The 16,213-nt window shown below is 46.4% G+C and overlaps 1 protein-coding gene across 1 annotated transcript in view; it reads left to right on the top strand.

Moving 5' to 3' along the window:
- LOC143766582 (uncharacterized) overlaps positions 1–16,213 on the top strand; it is a 74,151-nt gene that overhangs the window by 5,538 nt on the left and 52,400 nt on the right. Inside the window, exons 2-6 of the mRNA XM_077254365.1 lie at positions 14,198–14,347; positions 14,477–14,656; positions 14,740–14,863; positions 14,947–15,044; positions 15,243–15,333. Of these exons, the coding sequence (XP_077110480.1) occupies positions 14,198–14,347; positions 14,477–14,656; positions 14,740–14,863; positions 14,947–15,044; positions 15,243–15,333 (643 nt within the window). The remainder of the gene's footprint in view (positions 1–14,197; positions 14,348–14,476; positions 14,657–14,739; positions 14,864–14,946; positions 15,045–15,242; positions 15,334–16,213) is intronic.

Genomic DNA, 16,213 nt, shown 5'->3' with positions numbered 1-16,213 from the left:
TGGGACCTGACATTGCAGGAGGCGTCCCTCACTCACTTTCCTCCTCATCTTCTAACCTGCTCCCTATAATAACTACAACCTGTGCACCTTCCACTCCCCGGGCTCTGTGGGACAAATACACAGAATATCCTAGAGGAGATATCCATAGAGAGCACAGGAGAGGTCATCCGGACTTAGACATAAATGTCACTGCCGACAGATTCACCACAGTCCTCCTGACTCTAGAAGAAAGGAGCCAATGTGTCAGTAGTGACCCTCTAATAGCATCAGGTCACCGGCACCAGCTCCACCAACCTTTGTGTTATGGGAGAGATATTCTGGGAGAGAAAAGCCAGGATTTGGGAAAGATTAGAGGATTTGTCCCAGTAAATAAGCCTCTTCTGGTTGATGACCACAGATCAGCGTATTTGGCAATTATGGCTCAGATTCCAGGTGGAAATAGGAGACGGTTTTCCTTGATTCCCCAGGAGGTTCCGGTAAAACCTTCTTATTTAATTTGCTGCTCTCAGAAATTCCCTCAATCAATAACATTGCTCCGGCCGCTGCATCGTCTGGGGTTGTGGCTGCTCTCTTAGGCCTCTTTCACACGTCCTGATATTTCCGGTACCGGAAAAACCGGTACCGGAGATATCCGTGTCCGTATGTCCGTGTGCTCAAGTGGCACATCAGTGTGGCACACGTGCGGCATCCGTGTGCCGCCTGAGGACCACACGGACCGTGCAGGAGAGACAGCGCTACACTAAGCGCTGTCCCCCCCGCATGTGGTGCTGAAGGCAGACTTCATCTCTTCTCCCCCAGCGTTCGTTGGAGAGAAGAGATGAAAGATCAAGTTTTGGTTTTTTTATGTGAAAAATAAATTTTGCATGTGCCCCCCGCCTCCCCCCTCAGTGCGCCGCCTGGCCCCTTGCCGAAGAAATACTCACCTAGCTCCCGCGATGTCTCCTCTGTCCTCTCCGCACTGGCAGCGTCTCCTGTGTGAGCGGTCACGTGGGACCGCTCATTACAGTCAGGGAATATTCTGAGGGGGGAGGCGGGGGGCACATGCAAAATTTATTTTTCACATAAAAAAACAAAACTTGATCTTTCATCTCTTCTCTCCAACGAACGCTGGGGGAGAAGAGATGAATTCTGCCTTCAGCACCACATGCGGGGGGACAGCGCTTAGTGTAGCGCTGTATCTCCTGCGGGCGGTACGTGCACACGGAGGAGAGTGCACACTGTTCTCCGTGTGCACGTGTGCTGTCCGTATTGTGGTCCGTGCTGCCGGTAAAAAACGGACATGTCTACGTGTTTTCAGCACGGACATACGGTCCGTGTGAAAACACACACATGTGCATAGATCCATTCATTTAAATGGGTCTACGTGTGTCAGTGTCTCCGGTACGTGAGAAAACTGTCACTACACGTACCGGAGACACTGACGTGTGAAAGAGGCCTTAGATGGAGGCGCACGGCTCAGTCAGCACTAGGATTACCCCTGAATCTAGCGCTCTTGGAATCTCCCGTCTGTAATATCACTAAGATCTATCAAAGATCTGGGGGGATCCAATCACGTCATGGGGGGAATTGTTCTATTTTTTCAACGTTACCTGTTCTTAAAGGAGCAACACCAGCAGACGAGCTGAATACTTGTCAGCACAGCAGAGTTCTGCATACACTGAGGGACCTGATCATGTGACCCCTGACTCCTCCCCTCCTGTGACCTCATCACAGGTCCTGTGAGACTGCGCACAGAAAATCAATATATATGTGGAGTGAGGCTCTGCAGGCTGGAGATTCCCCATTACTGAGGGGGGACATTAACCCCTTCAGCACTGAGACTCTTTGGGGGTCTCTGTGTGGTGTGAGCAGTGATGTGGAGCTTACTCTTTGCCACATAGGTTTTTTTGCCTTCCTCTGGATCAACATGTTGGGGCATGTTAGGTTAGGCTATGGGTTGAACTAGATGGACTTAAAGTCTTCCTTCAACCTTAATAACCATGTTACTATGTTACAGAGGCGCAGCTAGGGTTTTGGTTCAGGAAGGGCGAAGCTTCTGAGTGGGCCCCTAACCAGGTAACCTTGCAACTCGGTGACGCGCCCTAAGGCCGGGATCACACACACGAGATACGGCCGAGTCTCGCATAGTAATCCTCGGCCCTGCCGCCTGCACTCCGGAGCGGAGCGTGCGGCTCCATGTATTGCTATGCGGCCGTATCTCGCATGTGTGTGATCCCGGCCTAATACTGGAGGGGAACCTCAGCAGATGACCGCGCTGTTACTGAAGATAATCTCTATATAAAGACCAACATGGATATTACCGCCATATGGTCAGTGGTAGATACCGATCCTACAGAACATATATGAGATCACAGCACATCATGCTACACAGCATTATAGAATGTTGTAGATAAGCCCTGAAAGGTGATGGCCATATCTCTTATCGGCCAAACCTGGTGACAGGTTCCCTTTAGTATGCACCCCCATAGGCCGCCTCTATAATATATTGCAGCCCCAAATATAATGCACCCCCATAGGCATCCTCTATAGCATTTTGCAGCCCCTAATATAATTCACCTCCATAGGCAACCTCTAGCATAATGCACCCCTAATATAATGCACCCCCATTGGCAGCCTCTATGCCATAATGCAGCACCTAATGCACCCCCATAGGCAGCCTCTGTAGCATAATTCAGCCCCTAATATACAGCACCCCATAGGCAAACCTCTATAGCATAATTCAGCCCCTAATATAACGCACCCCATAGGCAGGCTCTATAGCATAACGCAGCCTTTAATATAAAGCACCTCCCATAGACAGCCTCTATAGCATAATTCAGACCCTAATATAATGCACCCCCATAGATAGACGCTATAGCATAATGAAGCCTTAATATAATACACCCGCATAGGCAGCCTCTATAGTATAATGCAGCCCTTAATATACTGCACCCTTATAAGCAGCCTCTATAGCATTATACAGCCCCTAATATAATGCACCCCATAGAAAGCCTCTATAGCATAATTCAGCCCCTAATATAATGCACTCCCATAAGCAGCCTCTATAACATAATGCAGCCTTTAATATAATGCACCCCCATAGGCAGCCTCTATAACATAATGCAACCTTTAATATAATGCACCCCCATAGGCAGCCTCTATAGCATAATGTAGCCCTTACTATAATGCACCTCCGTAGGCAGCCTCTATAGTATAATGCAGCCCCTAATATAATGCACCCCCATAGGCAGCCTCTATAGCATAATGCAGACCCTAATATAATGCACCCCCAGAGGCAGCCTCTATAGCATAATGCAGCCCCTAATATAATGCACCACTATAGGCAGCCTCTATAGTATAATTCAGCCCCTAATATAATGCACCACCATAGGCAGCCTCTATAACATAATTCTGCCCCTAATATAATGCAGCCCCCATAGGCAGCCTCTATAGCATAATTCAACCCCTAATATAATGCACCCCATATGCAGCCTCTATAGTATAATTCAGCCTCTAATATAATGCACCCCCATAGGCAGCCTCTATAGCATAATTCAGCCTCTAATATAATGCACCCCCATAGGCAGCCTCTATAGCATAATTCAGCCCCTAATATAATGCACCCCCATAGGCAGCCTCTATATCATAATTCAGCCCCTAATATAATGCAGCCCCCATAGGCAGCCTCTATAGCATAATTCAGCCCCTAGTATAGTGCACCCCCATATGCAGCCTCTAGTATAATTCAGCCCCTAATATAATGCACCCCCATAGGCAGCCTCTATAGCATAATTCAGCCTCTAATATAATGCACTCCTATAGGCAGCCTTTATAGCATAATTCAGCCCCCAATATAATGCACCCCCATAGGCAGCCTCTATAGTATAATGCAGCCCTTAATATAATGCACCCCCATAGGCAGCCTCTATAGTATAATGCAGCCCTTAATATAATACACCTGCATAGGAAGCCTCTATAGTATAATGCAGCCTTTAATAAAATGCACCCCCATAGGTAGCCTCTATAGTATAATGCAACCTTTAATATAATGCACCCCTATAGGCAGCCTCCATAGCATAATGCAGCCCCTAATATAAAGCACCCCCATAGGCAGCCTCTGTAGAACAATGGAACTTTTAATATAATGCACCCCCATAGGCAGCCTCTATAGCATAATGCAGCCCCTAATATAAAGAACCCCCATAAGCAGCCTCTATAGCAGTGTTCCCCAACTCCGGTCCTCAAGAGCCACCAACAGGTCATGTATTCAGGATTTCCTTAGTATTGCCCAGGTGATGGAATTCTTGCCTTTCCAGGAAATGAAATTATCACCTGTGCAATACTAAGGAAATCCTGAAAACATGACCTGTTGATGGCTCTTGAGGACCGGAGTTGGGAAACATTGCTCTATAGCATAATTCATCCCCCAATATAATGCACCCCCATAGGCAGCCTCTATGGCATAATGCAGCCTTTAATATAAAGCAGCCGCTATAGTATAATGCAGCCCCCCATAGGCAGCCTCGATTGCATAATTCAGCCCCTAATATAATGCACCCCCATAGGCAGCCTCTATAACATAATTTAACCTTTAATATAATGCACCCCCATAGGCAGCCTCGAGCATAATGCAGCCCTTAATATAATGCACCCCCATAGGCAGCCTCTATAACATAATGCAACCTTTAATATAATGCACCCCCATAGGCAGCCTCTATAACATAATTTAACCTTTAATATAATGCACCCCCATAGGCAGCCTCGAGCATAATGCAGCCCTTAATATAATGCACCCTCATAGGCAGCCTCTATAGCATAATGCAGCCATTAATATAATGCACCCCCATAGTCAGCCTCTATAGCATAAAGCAGCCCCTAATATAATGCACCCCATAGGCAGCCTCTATAGTATAATTCAGCCCCTAATATAATGCACCCCCATAAGCAGCCTTTAGCATAATTCAGCCCCTAATATAGTGCACCCCCATAGGTAGACTCTATAGCATAATGCAGCCCCTAATATAATGCACCCCCATAGGCAGCCTCTATAGTATAATGCAGCCCTTAATATAATACACCTGCATAGGCAGCCTCTATAGTATAATGCAGCCCTTAATATAATGCACCCCCATAGGCAGCCTCTATAGTATAATGCAACCTTTAATATAATGCACCCCTATAGGCAGCCTCCATAGCATAATGCAGCCCCTAATATAAAGCCCCCCATAGGCAGCCTCTGTAGAACAATGGAACTTTTAATATAATGCACCCCCATAGGTAGACTCTATAGCATAATGCAGCCCCTAATATAATGCACCCCCATAGACAGCCTCTATAGTATAATGCAGCCCTTAATATAATACACCTGCATAGGCAGCCTCTATAGTATAATGCAGCCCTTAATATAATACACCTGCATAGGCAGCCTCTATAGTATAATGCAGCCCTTAATATAATGCACCCCATAGGCAGCCTGTATAGTATAATACAACCTTTAATATAATTCACCCTGTGACTCAGTGACCCCTCTTACATCTAATGGGGGCTGTGTGTGCGCTTCAGGATGCGCTTGGAGGCACAATTCTGATGGTCAATTAGGGACTGGCATTATTGTAAATGGCCGGTATGTTTCTCTGCGCTGTAAGCCCAAAATGATATGGTTATGCTGGGACTTATAGTTTCACAAGTGTTTGTTGTGTTTACTTATAAGGGGGGCTTATAGGGTTAGTCAAAGAGCTGGGTGGGAATTGACTAACCACACATGCACCGCCTATCCATGGGGGGTGGTTACAACCATATAATGTGACTGAGGTCTGGTCACATTGTCAGAGTGTATAGACCTGAGTGGTCTGTGTTGTAGGTCCTGAAAAAGGTCAGGTCTATGTTGGAAGTGGAGACTTCCTGAAGAGCACGTGGAGAGACCGTGGACCTGGATGGTCGGTGTTTGAAGCTCCTGTGAGTGGAGACTTCCTGGAAGCACCTGGTGAGACCATGTACCTGCAGAGTCTGGGACGGCTTCTGTGTTGGCGAAGCCAGGACTGACAAGGAGTCAGCTTGTGGAGCGGAGCTCCTGAGAGGTAACCCCGGGTATGGGGAAAGAACTATGTGCACTGACAAAGGACAGTTACTGAACTGTGTGGTCACCCGGTGACTGGAGAGAGACAGGCTTGACTAGTGAATGCTTTGTAAAGCCATGTGTGATGAAGTAATGGACTATGTGTAAGCCGGTGATATGCAACCTGGCTTACGGAGCAGTTTATGACATTTCAATAAACCATATGGACTGTTTTGTGTGAAAAAACTGTGCCTGACTACGTTAATCCGCTGAAAAGCGAGTGTTCCCCAACACAAACAGTAGGTGCAATGCCACAACCACCATAGGCAGCCTCTATAGTATAATGCAGCCCTTAGTATGATGCACCCAAATAGGCAGCCTCTATAGCAGTGATCCCCAACCTTTTTGACCTAGAGAGCCACATTCGTACTGAGAGAGGGTCGCGAGCTTCATTCAGCACTGACAGCGGGTCGCGAGCAACATCCTGCTCCTGTCCCCCTCAATGTAGTGTCAAGCAAAGCCCCCATTACGGGTTCAATGATAACCCAAGCTTTTTGACAGAAATAATTCCAAAGCAGTACGCTGAGATCCAGGGGATACCAAAATGCCCCAATTCAGTATTCTCCCATTAAGGACTGAAAACACACTGTCGCATCCAGCTTCAAGAACCTCCTCTAACAGGTAATATCATCCTCCGTACCTAAAAACACCTCTAAAACCCTAAGACCAGTATATGTGAATCCACATCTGCTCTTCTGTGCAGGGCTACTCAAAAATTCACCATTTTTAGATGTCCTCTTCACACCTGTTTGCTAGACCTGGAGCTAATGCATCAAGCTGGCAGACAGTTGCGAGCCACAATTCATGGGACCGCGAGCCACATGTGGCTCCCGAGCTACAGGTTGGGGACCCCTGCTCTATAGTATAATGCAGCCCTCAATATAATGAACCCCCATAGGCAGCCTTTATAGCATAATTCAGCCCCATTAAAAAATGAAACCAATACTCCCCTTTCTTCCTGGTTCCTCCGCTGCTCTGAGCGCCCGCACATCTCCGGACAGCGGGCGCCAGGTAGTGATGTCATCGTGATCCCCTGTCAGTGTCTGCGTTAGTGATATCAGACGCTGAGTGGGGGATAATGGGAGAGGGAGCATAACGCTCCTTCTCTCATCAATGCGAGGTGCAGTTGAACTTGCGATGACGGGCATGGGGGGCCCACTGCTGGCTCCGGGCCCCCTACCTGCTCAAGGGCCCCATAGCGGCCGGGCGGCAGAGCTGGGAGATCAATTGTCCCTGCACTGCTGCAGAATGTAACTATGGGCACGCTGTGCATGCCGATACAGTTACAGTAGCGTAGCTCCGCGTGGGCCCCCACAGGGCCCAGGGTGACCACCCCCCCCTGCACACCCCCCCCCCCCCCCCCCCGGTAGCTACACTACTGCATAACAGCTGTGGACAGAATGCGGCTTAGCTGGTTCTTAAGCCCACATTAGATACATTCAGACAACTGCAGGATGAGAGGACAGAAGCCCAGAGAAGTTCTCACAAAATGCAATTATTTCTCTCCTAGTTCTGTTCCAGCACAATAATGTAAATACTAGTGATGAGTGAGCCGCTCTCCACTACTCGATCAGGCATCGGGAGCTCGGGCAAGCTTGTTACTGGAGTGAGTATCGCATGTGATGCAGCGCCATGCTCCAGTTCCCAGCAAATAAACATGCGGGGATTGCCCGCCATACACGGTAATACCGTAGCCATGTTGGCTACTGGCGTTACTGTGACTGTCCGGCTGCATCACGTCATCTATACAATGTGCACAGCAAATTTTTTGTACAATACTTTGGCTTTTCTCATGGCACTGTAGAGTTTGAGGACCTGATCTGAGAGTTCTGCACCACCCATGTACCGATTGTAATCCAAGTTACAATCTGGCTTTGGGACTTGTGTTGTGGTACCACGAACAGTGACAAGGGAGCTGTTGTCACGGTGCATGGTGGTGAAGATAAGGACAACCCTTTTGTCCTTATAATTGACCACCAGCATGTTGTCGCTGCATTGGGCTTGGCTTTCGCCTTTTCTCTGCGTTTGCCCATTTAGTGGCTTAGGCAGGCCTCTCTGATTTTTTTGCATGGCGCCGCAGGCAACTTTACCTCTCGCAGAGAGGTCTTGAAGAGGGGGATGCTGTGAAAGTTATCAATGTAGAGGTCATAACCCTTATCCAGCAGTGGGTGCATCAATTCCCACACAATTTTCCCACTCACCCCCAGGTCAGGGTGGCATTCAGGGGGGTAAGCTGGGTGTCTTTTCCCTTGTAGACCCTAAATCTGTGTGTTTACCCTAGTGTACTCTCGTACCGTTTGTACAGTTTAATTCCATACCTGGCCCTCTTACTGGGCAGGTATTGTTGAAATTTTAGCCTCCCTTTGAAATGAACCAGAGATTCATTTATAGTGATGTCCCTTTGGAGGTTGTGCGCCTCAGCAAAACTGAGAAGTGTTCAACCACTGGCCTAATTTTATATAGATTATCAAAGTTCGGATCATCTCGAGGAGGAAACTGCGCATTATCACTATAATGCAATCATTTTTGTATCTCTCTAGGGCGCAGGGGAACCGCATCTGCACCTTTACCATCAGCGCTAGGTACCATCGCACTTGCTCTGCACCACAGGTGATCTACTCCCCCACATCAAATCCTTACAGCTTTTGGCATGTTATTGTGGGTATACTCTCCAGGTTCATCGAGCAGTTTATTCCCTGTCTTGCATACCTGGATAGACATGTATTTACCCTACATTTACATATTAACCCATTAATAGGATATTTCGTGTGTTGTTTGGGGACTTTTTTGCTTTTTGTGGACACTAATATATTGTTTTGGTGTACCTATATCGCTCCTCTTTTTCTTTTTTGTACCATAACTACCATCATACTAATATTGGGTTCACTTTTTTAACCCTGTACGGTACAGTGCAGATCCGTTCTCTCCAGTCTGGTGGTTCAAACCCCCTTCCCCATCCCTTGTCTTTCCCCATGTTAACGTTCTCTGTAAAAAATTTTAACACTTTGTTTCAATAAACTTATTACTTTTTAAAATATTTTTCCTCCTTCTTCACTTCGTTTTCTTTTGTGCTATTCCACAATTGAATATGTAATTTATTGATTTTTGAAGTGACCTGCAGCCTTATGAAATAAGGATTATGGGAATAAGAATATTGGTACTGTAGAGAATTTTAGTACTCCAGTATTGACGAAGCTCTGGTTTTCGGATTATGCCCATATGCAGCACAATTCCCCCAAATGTCATCATCTCTGCTGCTTCTACAGGGGTCCATCTGATGTACGATGACGTGGGATTTTGGGTGAAAAATAGATGGGCATACAAGTTTGTCTGGGCCACCATAAGATTTATTATTTCCTCACTGGAAAATAATTCAAAGAATTCAATTTCAGTGAGGCCAGTGGTGTCAAACTGGATTCCTTAGCTGCTGATCAAATCCGGAATGACAGGCTGATAATTTTCGGGAGATGCAATCTATATAGGATCGATTGTTGGAGGGGTTGCCTGGGTCCTAGGGTGCCTTATTAGGGTTCATTCCCAACTAGATCATACCTCCCAACTTTTGAAGATGGGAAAGAGGGACAAAGTTTGCGGCGCGCGAAGCGCGCCGCGGTAAATTTTAGGCCACGCCTCTGACCACACCCATTCATAATTAGTCACACCCATATCCACGTCCCAAGCACACCCATTTAGCACTGCTGATCACACTGTTTCATATACAATAGTTATAAACAAAAAAATATGGCCACACAGTGCTCCATACTGCATAATGACCCCACATGATGCTCCATACTGTATAATGACCACAGATGATGCTCCATACTGTATAATGGCCGCACATGATGCTCCATACTGCATAATGACCCCACATGATGCTCCATACTGTATAATGACCACACATGATGCTCCATACTGTATAATGGCCGCACATGATGCTCCATACTGTATAATGACCGCATGCATACTGTATAATGGCCGCACATGATGCTCCATACTGTATAATGACCGCACATGATGCTCCATACTGTATAATGACCGCACATGATGCTCCATACTGTATAATGGCCGCACATGATGCTCCATACTGTATAATGAACACACATGACGCTCCATACTGCATAATGACCCCACATGATGCTCCATACTGTATAATGACCACACATGATGCCCCATACTGTATAATGAACACACATGACGCTCCATACTGTATAATGACCGCATGCATACTGTATAATGGCCGCACATGATGCTCCATACTGTATAATGACCGCACATGATGCTCCATACTGTATAATGACCGCACATGATGCTCCATACTGTATAATGGCCGCACATGATGCTCCATACTGTATAATGACCGCACATGATGCTCCATACTGTATAATGACCGCACATGATGCTCCATACTGTATAATGACCGCACATGATGCTCCATACTGTATAATGACCGCACATGATGCTCCATACTGTATAATGGCCGCACATGATGCTCCATATTGTATAATGACCACACATGATGCTCCATACTGTATACTGGCTGCACATGATGCTCCATATTGTATAATGACCGCACATGATGCTCCATACTGTATAATGACCGCACATGATGCTCCATACTGTATACTGGCCGCACATGATGCTCCATACTGTATAATGACCGCACATGATGCTCCATACTGTATAATGGCCGCACATGATGCTCCATACTGTATAATGGCCGCACATGATGCTCCATACTGTATAATGACCGCACATGATGCTCCATACTGTATAATGACCGCACATGATGCTCCATATTGTATAATGACCACACATGATGCTCCATACTGTATACTGGCTGCACATGATGCTCCACACCGTATAATGACTGCACATGATGCTCCATATTGTATAATGACCACACATGATGCTCCATACTGTATACTGGCTGCATATGATGCTCCATATTGTATAATGACCGCACATGATGCTCCATACTGTATAATGACCACACATGATGCTCCATACTGTATACTGGCTGCACATGATGCTCCATACTGTATAATGACTGCACATGATGCTCCATACTGTATAATGACCCCACATGATGCTCCATACTGTATTATGGCCACAGTTCTCCATACTGTATAATGACATACAGGCACGCAGCTCACACAAATGCAGCATCACACACACAGTATCACACATACACACGCAGCATCACAAACGCAGCTCACAAACACATGCAGCTTTGACACAAATGCATCACACATGCAGCCATCACACACACACACAGCCATCACACACACACATGCAGTCATCACACACACACACGCAGCCATCACACACACACGCAGTCATCACACACACACACGCAGCCATCACACACACAGCCATCACACACACAGCCATCACACACACACGCAGTCATCACACACACACGCAGTCATCACACACACACGCAGCCATCACACACACACACACGCAGCCATCACACACACACACGCAGCCATCACACACACACGCAGCCATCACACACACACACACGCAGCCATCACACACATGCAGCCATCACACACACACACGCAGCCATCACACACACACACACGCAGCCATCACACACACACACACAGCCATCACACACACACACACACGCAGCCATCACACACACGCAGCCATCACACACACCCAGCCATCACACACACACCCAGCCATCACACACACACACACACCCCCAGCCATCACACACACACACCCAGCCATCACACACACACACCCAGCCATCACACACACACACCCAGCCATCACACACACACACCCAGCCATCACACACACACACCCAGCCATCACACACACCCAGCCATCACACACACACACCCAGCCATCACACACACACACCCAGCCATCACACACACACACACCCAGCCATCACACACACACACACCCAGCCATCACACACACCAGATACCTCATACACACATGACACACACACAAATGCAGCATCACACATCTCACACACACACACACACATCACACACACACAATCTCCTCTGTGGTGCAGGGGCGGCTGATCTGGCCATGTGCACTGCAGCTCTTCAGTTTCTCCGGCTGCTCACAGCTCTGCACTGTCCCGGCACCTCCCCCTTCTCTCCTTCTCTGCCGGGATAGCAGCTAAGAGCAGGAGACGCCGGAGCTCCGTGCACACACAGGAGGAAGTGAGTGGCTGACCTCTCATCTTGATCGCTGCTGGCTCTCTTCCTCAGCGTGGCAGCGCCGCACACACAGGGGGCGGGGGCGGGGGCGGGATCGGTCGGGAGGAGACCCAGCATGTATAAGAAAAAAAAAACGGCTCTCTCTACGTCCCGGAAGTGGGCGGGGCTTCACCGGCGGCCGCAAATTCGGGATTTTAAATGCCCGAAGCGGGACAGCGGGACCCCGGTGCCAAAGCGGGACTGTCACGCTGAAATCGGGACGGTTGGGAGGTATGAACTAGATGAGGAGGACTAAAGGAATGTGGGATCTTCCTCACTGGCTGAATCCGTCTTGGAGGCAAGGAAAGCGTATGCCTCCTCTGGTGAAAGCCGTCTTGACGAATGGGGCATTTTTATTTTATCGTTCAAAACCCTGGATATGTTTGTGTGAGTGGTGCTTTACACGTGTAATGTGTGGAGCTTGTGTATAGGATACTATTTATTTAAAAAAAGCAGGTAAAGACCCCAATATCCACAGGTGTCCCTTCTAATTGGGGGGAAACTATCACCTCTAATAATCCTCGGACAGTTCTGACAAACACAGAAAAGTGCCCCTTTATGGAGGAGACAGAAAGTCTGTTTAGTCCCTTTAGCTCCATAGTATCAGCTCTAATCCAATGGTGAGAGAGCGATTTACCCTGAAGAGTCACAGATTGTGGGGTTGGTATATAATGTTATATTTAGGGGGTTTGTGTTGTCTCCTTATAAGAATCACAATGGTTTTGTTCCTTTTCAACTGATGGATACAAACGACCCAACTATGAAAGACGGGAACCAAGGAAACAAGTATCACTCTCATTGTATGGTGCCCCTTTTTTGGCCCCCACACACCCTATAATGTTCTCACAGTACCACCATTCTCAATATTATTTTTGTATTCAAGATAACGGAATGGAGAAAGTCAGCACTCACACCTTTTTGAAGATGCTTCAGTTCTTCTACTGGTCCATGTTCATAGTCCAGTGGAGCATGGACCAGTAGAAGCACAAATTAAGCCTGAAACATTCATTGTCTGTCAGGTCTTTTTTTTGGAAATCACTGAACCTGCCGCCACGCTGCTAGCACTGTTGCACTTTTTGTCATTGTCCTGAATCAAATGAAAATTAAAAAGGACTGAAGTATCTTCTAAAATGGGTGAGTGCTGATTTTCTTCATTCCGTTGTCTTGATTATAAATAGTCTCACGTATGCAGCATCCTGAAGATTTAGTATACTGGAGTTTGTAACATTGGTTCAATGTGTCCATATACTGGGTAAAAACTTACTATTTGGTGCCTCAACACTTCAATATAATTATTTTTGGAATATTTTCACACCTTTTTTTTTGGTGTTGTTCATGTAATATATGGAAGCCTACATGAAGACTTTGGCATCAAATAACTCCTGTCTTGATGTTCTTATAAAAAAGCTTTTTTAAAAGCCTCAAACTTCTGTGTGTGAGTCAGACCTGAGATCTAACGTGATAGAAGATTACAGTGCGGGGAAGACGGGAAACCTCCATATAGAGGCCGGTGGGGATGGAGTCAGTGCCGGACTCTGGCCAAATATGTTTCTCGATATGTTATTTCTCCTGTCTTGTGTAATGAATATCTCCTGCAGTATTGCTAATGCCGATTCCAGGGCCGGTAAATGAGACGAGAATTAGCGTTATGGAAGATGAGTCTATGAGGAACGTATTCAGCTGCCGACTCCGAGGAAGAAACTGCTTGTTGTCTGTGGCCTAAATATATAGGATTTATTAGTAGATGTAAAGAAGGAAACTAAATACTGTAAAATAATAAATCTCCTCATATGTTTCCCTTATTATCTCCAGTAATTGTATTATTACACAGGAGTTTTATGATGTTACATCGGTTCATCTTCTTCTCATTCAGGTCTCTACAATATCAGATCCTCTCAGTGAAGATCTTCTACATAAGAGAATTTTCCTGATTTACCCATCACAGATGAATATAGACAGAGACAAGATGGCGGAGAGGATATTACACCTCACCCTAGAGATCCTCTACCGGCTTACTGGAGAGGTGAGAGATTCTGATGACGTCACATTACATCATTCTTATCTATGGGAATAACAGATGGACAGAACTGGAGAGGTGAGGACTCTGGGAATGTCTGTAGTGAGATTTATTAATGTGTCTCTCCATAACCAGGATTACACAGTAGTGAAGAAGACCTCTAGTGAGCGCTGTCAGGACCCTGTGTCTGAGGGATGGGGAAGACCCCTGAGCCCAATCACGAGGCCTCCACCTCACCCCCTGATACATGAGGACATCAATGACCAGAAGATCCTAGAACTCACCTACAAGATGATTGAGCTGCTGACTGGAGAGGTGACACTGCTGGGAATGCTGGGACATTATACAGTAACACTATGAAGAGTTCGGGGGGATGACGGTATCATTGTATGTATCAGGTTCCTATAAGGTGTCAGGATATCACCGTCTATTTCTCCATGGAGGAGTGGGAGTATTTAGAAGGACACAAAGATCTGTACAAGAACGTCATAATGGAGATTCCCCAGCCCCTCACATCACCAGGTAATCGACAGGACTAAATACATACAACATATAATTATCTGTATGTAAAGAATGAATTCAGTCCCTGTATGTGTTTCCTCCAGATCTATCCAGTAAGAGGACAACACCAGAGAGATGTCCCCGTCCTCTTCTTCCACAGGACTGTAAACAAGAAGATCCTAATGTTCCTCAGGATCATCAGGTAGATGGAGAGAAGGTGTCATGAGATCTCCCCTATGATGTGTAGACGGCTGTGAAGGTCTTGTGCTCAGTCTTGTTTTATCCCCCAGTATTATGTGTTTTATACTTGTGTAATGAGAACGGTGGAGATGGCAGGATTAGAGCTGATCATAGATGTGACTTTTCCATCTGTCTGTGACTTTTACATTATTTGTTTCAGGGTGAAGATCTGACCCATATTAATACTACAGCGACATATGTGAGGGGGGATGAGTGGTGTAAAGAGGAGACTCCTACATATGACTACCCAGGTGAGTAGTAACCACTAAATGTACAAAACTTTATTAAATTCCATTAAACTACAGAAACAAACATAACAAAAGGGTAATCACAGGAAAATGACAGTGGTCAACCAAGAGCAAGGAAGGCACCACAGTAAAAACAGGCAATAAAACCCAAGGCAAAAACATAATGATAGTTATGTAGGTATGCTCAAAAAGTGCATTGTGCTGACAACATGTGCCACTTGAAGATCTAATAGGTATGGAGTATGTATAAGAATACAAATGAATAACAGCACAGGACAGGTGCAAAAAGTCAATAACCACAGTGGTAAAAAAAAAAAGCAAGAACCATCAAGCCAAATATAAAAAGGTTATGCCTAGGGGTTTACCTGAAGAGCCGTGGTGCCTACCACCCCAATGCGTGTTTCGGCGCAGTGCCTTCTTCCGGGGGTCTGGTGTCATGAAGAAATGGTGCCCTTATATATGTCAGAAGCATTAATCATGATTGGTATGGAAAGAGGATGTGACGCTTGCTCAAAAGGCGGCGCATGCGCAGTCGACCGCTCAGAGGTAAGAATCACTGAGGGCGTCATCGGATGAGAGAGTACACGTCACCAGACCACACCCACGGGTGAACACGTGAGTGGGGCCGTGGACGCAACCCGCCCAGAGCCGAAATGAAGACCTCGTCGGCAATGCCAAAGGAGCGTCGGCGCGCACAGAGCGATTTAACATGAAGAAAGGTGTCAGGATACCACAGGAGGTAAAATAAGTGGGGAAAGAAGGGGTGATAATAATTGTGAGTAAAATCACATCCTATGTTTTTGCCTTGGGTTTCTTTGCCTGTTTTTACTGTGGTGCCTTCCTTGCTCTTGGTTGACCACTGTCATTTTCCTGTGATTACCCT

The sequence above is a fragment of the Ranitomeya variabilis genome, chromosome 4 (assembly GCF_051348905.1).
Source record: "Ranitomeya variabilis isolate aRanVar5 chromosome 4, aRanVar5.hap1, whole genome shotgun sequence".
Lineage (NCBI taxonomy): Eukaryota > Metazoa > Chordata > Amphibia > Anura > Dendrobatidae > Ranitomeya > Ranitomeya variabilis.
Note: the sequence above shows the minus strand (reverse complement) of the source record. Positions and strands in the feature narration are given on the sequence as shown.